This window comes from Pararge aegeria, chromosome 9 (assembly GCF_905163445.1).
Source record: "Pararge aegeria chromosome 9, ilParAegt1.1, whole genome shotgun sequence".
Classification (NCBI taxonomy): Eukaryota; Metazoa; Arthropoda; class Insecta; order Lepidoptera; family Nymphalidae; genus Pararge; species Pararge aegeria.
The window spans coordinates 18,732,845-18,739,322 of NC_053188.1; the positions used below are offsets into that span (position 1 = coordinate 18,732,845).

General features: G+C 34.2%; 1 protein-coding gene across 1 annotated transcript; it reads right to left on the bottom strand.

Annotated features, from left to right (window-relative positions):
- LOC120626508 (pickpocket protein 28-like) lies at nucleotides 1–6,478 on the bottom strand. The gene is made up of 10 exons (XM_039894035.1): nucleotides 6,273–6,478; nucleotides 4,735–4,932; nucleotides 4,059–4,325; nucleotides 3,585–3,693; nucleotides 2,990–3,114; nucleotides 2,470–2,621; nucleotides 1,909–1,962; nucleotides 1,687–1,781; nucleotides 984–1,092; nucleotides 1–119 (listed from the first exon to the last, which is right to left on the bottom strand). Exons 1-10 carry the CDS (start codon nucleotides 6,476–6,478, stop codon nucleotides 1–3), a joined length of 1,434 nt encoding a protein of 477 aa, XP_039749969.1.

Genomic DNA, 6,478 nt, shown 5'->3' on the forward strand with positions numbered 1-6,478 from the left:
CTAGTTTTTGATACTGCTCGTCGTATAAAAAAATAGTCGTAAGGTGAGAAAATACGCGATCTCTATGAAGCTGAGGACACTGCACCCCAGAAAGAGGCCCGCCATTCCACCGACCGCCACTGAAAAATATTTCATTTGTTTTGCTCTTTGGAAACACAGTTATTAAATTTCAGAATCTTCCCGACAAGTTCTTATACTTACAAATAAAAGTGGTATTGTGATGCAGTGTCACACTTCAACTGATAGTAACAATCAAATGTAAAAAGAGCTGTCAGTTGAAGTTGAGAGTAAATTGATACTAAAACTTAACTGTTTAAGTAGATAATACAAACATCTTTTATATGTTCTGAAGAATTTGCATTTTATATCATCTCCCCTGTTTTCGATCATTCCTCACGTTGCACAAACAATTTCCGTTCTTATCGTTCGAATGACGGATATTATTTATCAGACTATACTTTATGGATGAGTTGCGCTATGGCAAAGTAAAGTCAAAGTAAAAAATATCTTTATTCAAGTAGGCTCGACCCATAGTGGCACTTTTGTTGAGTACATTACATTAGAAGTACACGAAGGTGAGATGATGGAATAACCAGTTTTTATTAAATTTAGAATTGTTTTCTTCAACATACATTACATTTTCAAATATGTAATGACTTTACACTGTCATTATTTTAAAATCTTTAAATTTATCTCTCAATGACTCTCGCGGACCAATTTTGTAGATCGAACGAACAGCCCTTTTTATCAAAAGCAGTGCTAATATCACCATAGTATAATTCATATGACATAATGCTGTGAAAGTAACTAAAATAGACCAGCCTTGCAGTTTCTACGTCGGTCATATGGCGTATCTTCTTTACCATATAGGCAGCAGAACTAAGCTTGTTCCATAAATTATTTACATGAGGGCCCCATTGAATTTTGGCATCTAATGCACATGCCAATAAGCTGCACAATTTGCACTGCAAATAAATACGTACCTAAAACATCAGTGAATCCGAAGATAATATCTCGTTTATATCTCAATCTCGGATAACGCACCATACCCCACTGAATCATCGTTGTAGAAAGCGCCCATTCTTGTAATGTCTGAAATTAATCCTTCATCCGTAAGTAATTACTTCCAAGGTATTAAAGTAAAATTAGGTCAGAAAATGATATATCTTTATCTGAGATAAGTGACAAAGCTGAATGAACAGACGTCTTAGAAAGGCGCAGTGTTAGGAGACTCTCTAGTAGTGGACAAATTAGGTACGTCAAGTGACTTGTAGGCAGAATTTGAATACAAGCGACAGCAGATCTTGGTTTGCAATATTCTTAAAAATTATCTATATTCAGCAGTAGAAATACATCGATGAAGTAATAAAGTTATAAAAATAATGATAAGACATTTTAAATAAGACAAAGATGTTTGAAAGAGAGGGGAAACAATTCTGGTATAAAAGAATACTAAGAAATCGTTGCCTCCATTGATCACCTTCATGGCAAGGTTTAAGATCTTTACCTCTCAAAAGAATTACCAAAATTCGCTTGGTAAAGAAAACATTAAACTTAAAAAAAGTTGTGGGCGTATACTATAGAAGTTACATAAATTTATTTACTAGCATAACTAAAAGCAGCTAAAAAGAAAATGTTCGATGAAGATATAGTGATTATTGTAACTAAGGGAAATAAAATACTCACATAAGTATCTATAATATAGTAGACATCATCACATAGTGGCAAACATGAACAGTTCACTTTATTCCCGTCTCTGTCTCTCAATTTTAAAAGTAAATCTGCAATCGAAATAACGGACAAAATAAAAGATTTAACATTGAGTAGGAATATACAATTAACATAAGACATGAAAACATTGTGCATCTACGGACTTTAATGGTTTAGGTTACAGAATTCCTTTGGTACCTTTATGTTTATGTAAGCAATGCAGTCCTTTGACATCGCATATTTTTTCGTCGCCTGAAAAATAAAAAAGTAACGTAATTTAGAATTTCTGAGTAATTTTAATAAAATATGTGCCTAGTTATGCCTCATGGAACAACTAGTTCACTCTAATTGAGAAATTTCGGTCAAGTTCGGTCGGTATTTTTTTTTTTTTTTAAATATATAGACAAGTGCTTGACTGCAATTACACTTGAATTACTAAATAACCTAATACTGAATATTTACTAAATAAGCTTATACTAATGTTCAAAACTATGACTTTAAAAATATTCATTATCACCATAACTCATCACATGGCACGGGTCTCCTTTAGCAGGTTTAGTCTAGATGTTTTACTTTGCCGTTAAAAGAGTAATAATTCAAATGCTTCAAATTAATAACGCACATGTGTAAAGCGAGAAGTGTGTGCTGGGGAGTGAACTCTGGCCCTTCGGAAAAGAATGCTGTAGCCCTGACCACTGGTCAGATAGTTGTCAAACTTAAAATATATATATTTTTATTAAGTTAACAAAGCTCACTAACCGATCCTTCTGTAGAAGTGTGGAATGCAGTGACAGTGTTTCAGACTGAGCTGGATCCTGCACTCGATGCGACACATGTTATATGTGTACACAGAGTGATGTTTCAGATTGTTCTCGTTATGGAAACGACAACGACGTTGGGCGATATTTAAGCTAAAAATATTGATTAGAAATACATTTTATAATATGAGAAAACTTTGAAAACATATAGGATGTTTTCAAAGTTTTCTCATATATAATAATCATTCAATCGATCATCAATCATCAATTAATGTTATATACCAATGACAGAGTTTGTAAGGAAGGATGCATGGTTGTTTGTTACTCTTTCACGCAAAAATTACTTAACCAATTTGACTGAATTTTAAAAATGAGGTATATTTTATACATAAGTTATTAAAAACATTTTCCGGGGTAAGAACCAACAGTTAGTGGTTCTAATAACACTACGAAAAAATAAAACAAATTCAATCGTGTATCATGAATATAGAAAATCAACAATAAAGAACGCCTTGTAATACCTCGCAGCGTCTGATGAAGTGTATACAGCCATAGTATTAACGTAAAGTGTCATGTACAGCAACTCTGAAGAATAATAATGCTTTGACGTGATGTCAGGAATCTCCATTGGGCCGTGAATGTAAGCCTACACCAAGATAAAGATAAAGATAAATTTTACTAGAAAAAGATATATATACAAAGAAAAAAATGTTTATTAATTTTATTTATATTGGTTATTATTTCTCTTTATTCCCATTGTCTTCTTGTACAAAAATCGCGGGAAGACGAATTCAAAACATTTTGTTTACTAATGACAACCCTATTCACGATGAAAGTCCAACACGCACATAGCACCTGCTTCACGCGACGGATAACTTTAAAATAGATTAAATAGGTGACAGGATTCATTTGATTTTAATTTTGCATGTGATGTTAGGGCTGTACCTGATTCTTTTCAATAAAACTATGGCAGTGTTTTACTGTTAGCGTTTCTGTTTCGTGGGGAAGTCTTAGAGACAGTAAATAATGTGCCTCTAAAGTAATATGTCGGTTTTCATTTACACATTGTATATCATTTGTATTTAGCAATAGTCTAAATTATTGCTAAACACTTACAAAGTAAGAGCTCGTGATATTGACTTGAGTAAATACTTCGCCATCTAACGGATGGACAACAAATGAAGAATTTTGGTCGACAATGTCCCATCTATTATCGTCTCTATATCTGAAACAAAACAAAAGTTTAAGGAAACTCCTAAGCAGCTCCTATATAACCATTTTTTTAAAATATATAAATAAATAAATATACTACGACAATACACACTTCGCCAACTAACAACTGAAACACTAAGGGCTCTAAAAAACATTAATGTTCATCACACAAACATTTTCCAGAAGTGGGAATCGAACCCACGGCCTTGGACTCAGAAAGCAGGGTCGCTGCCAACTGCGCTTGCCCTTAGCCATAGCTCGATTAACTTGCAGAAAATATTTTAGTATGAAGTTCATGCTTTGTATGTTTATTTTATATATAAAGCGGTGCAATAAAGTAAAAAAGTTTCGAAGAATAGCACCTCTATTCTTACTTACTGAGGGGAATTGTATATAGCAACATTTGAAAAAGCGGCATAGCAAAGCCCCATCTCTGTGACAGTAGGTGTTATTTCAAGATTAAATCCGGTGGGACTGGCTGTTAGAGTGGGCTTGAATAGAGATGATAAATTCAATAGAAGTTCCAAATAATCATCAGATTTTATGCCGTCGTATTTCGGCACTGTATCGAAGTTTTCGTAAGTGGCATTTGCTAATGTAATGATGAAAGTTTTGAGTTTGTCTTTGTCTTCTTCCTTTGAGGAACTGCGGATATTAAAAATAAGAATTATTAACTGATTTTAGTAAAATATTGTTAATAAAATACGACTTATCGGTATTTTATATTGCACAGTTGCTTACCCATATTGAGTAAGGTATTGGAAAATGGCACAAGAATAATATGTTTACCATCAAAAATTAAATCTGTACGCGTATGTAAGCTTGTGTGAGTATGTTCGCCTGTGTGTTTGTGTGTGTATATATGTGTGTGTGTGTGTGTGGCTGTGTGTGTGTGTGAGTGTGTGTGTGTTTGTGCGCGTGTGTGTGTTTGTCAGTGTGTGCACGCGAGTGCCTAAAATTAATAAAATGTCTCGTTCTGTGTGACCTTCACTTAAAGTATTATAAAGCATGAAATAATCTGTGATATGCTATGTAACAAAATGTAAAAACTCACTCGAGGTAATTATTCAGTTTCATGGTGTCAATTTTATCTTTAGGACAGAGAGTCAGGCAAGGGAAGGTGGTATTCCACGCGAACATGTCACGTTCCATGGACACAACCGTTGGCGACGACTGATATCGAATCCATGTGGTCCACGAGAAATAGACTGTGCCGATAACTGATATCAACACCATTGAGAACCAGAGGAAGCTGAAAAAAAATTGTTAAATTTTAAAAGTTAAAAAAGTGTAGAATAGTTTTATTTTGTAGACTCATTTCACTGAGTCCACTATATCAAAATAGTATTGTAATCTACAAGCTGAATTCTCGTGACTTCGTTCCCGATTCACATAATTATAATACCCTGGGGTTGTTAAAACTTCTTTTGTTATTGGAGCAATATGGTAGTTCTATGCTTTAAAACCATCCCTCCTACGAAGACGAGGCCTGTGCCCAGTAGTGGGACGTTAATATGCTGCGAATAATGATGATGATGTTACCTAATATCTTCTAGCAAACTATTGGCCCTTAGCTAAGACAGTCTTGTAGAATAATAAACTGTTGTTGCGTTTAATAGGGCAGCTTGGTATGAAGGTGTGGACGAAGCCACCAAACTTTTTTCACGGTATACTTATAATAAAACTGTAACTGGAAGATTTCTGTACATTTAATATATTTAGAAAACTTTGACCGGGGAATGCTTTATAATCGATACCAAGTCCAAAACAGATTTTTATATAATTTTTGTCTGTCTGTCTGTCTGTCAGTCTGTCTGTTTGTCTGTCCGGGCATCACGTGAAAACTACTGAACGGATTCAAATTAAATTTGGTATAGTGGTAGCTGATATTCCGGGTCAACATATAGGCTACTTTTTATCCCGATAAACAATAAGCTTCTCCCAGGAAATGAGATGAAAATTTTTATCAATTTTACTTCATATCTCCTTTAAATTTTACCCGATTTTAATAATTCTTTTTTTATTTGAAAGTATATACTATCAAGCATGTATTGTGTAATTTAATGAAGATCGGATAAATATTGTCGGAGATAAAGGACATAACTATTCACAGATAATAGCGAGTCGCAAAGCATATGGGACACTGCGATCGAATGCATCCTACTTATATTATAAATGCGAAACTTTGTGAGTAAGGCTGAATGGATGGATGGATGGATGGATGTATGTATGTACGGATGAATGGATTGAAATGTATAAAGTAATCATTATTACCCACAAAAAAGTCTGACAGGCTGAATGCCTAATTGTTAGGACACAATAACCACTTTTTGTTATAATTTGTCAATCAAAACACGGGTACAATCTTAAGATGGTGACGTTCCTATCAGATCCAAATAAATAATAATTTCTCTTTAAATTATTCAAATTGAACCTATCCTTTAGACGTAACTACGGGTATAGAAATGCTAAAAGATATTAAATCCGATAATAACCGATTTGATGCAGACGAAGTTGAGCGGGTCAGCTAGTTGTTAATATGTGTGCAAAATGTTATATGCTCTTACATAAAATTTAAACAACCGTACTGACATTTCACAGGGATGTCTCCCAACAGCCACAAGATGGTTTAAACCATGTATTGAAGAAGTTTCTAGATACAGCACCAAGTACTTCTTCATCTTCTCTCTGACGATGTGGGGTAGTGATTTAGTTCGTGATTTGCTGATATGGCGCCGCTTAAATCTACGCTTATCGTCTCTCATTATAAGGGCTTGGAATTTCCGCTGCTCCAACAT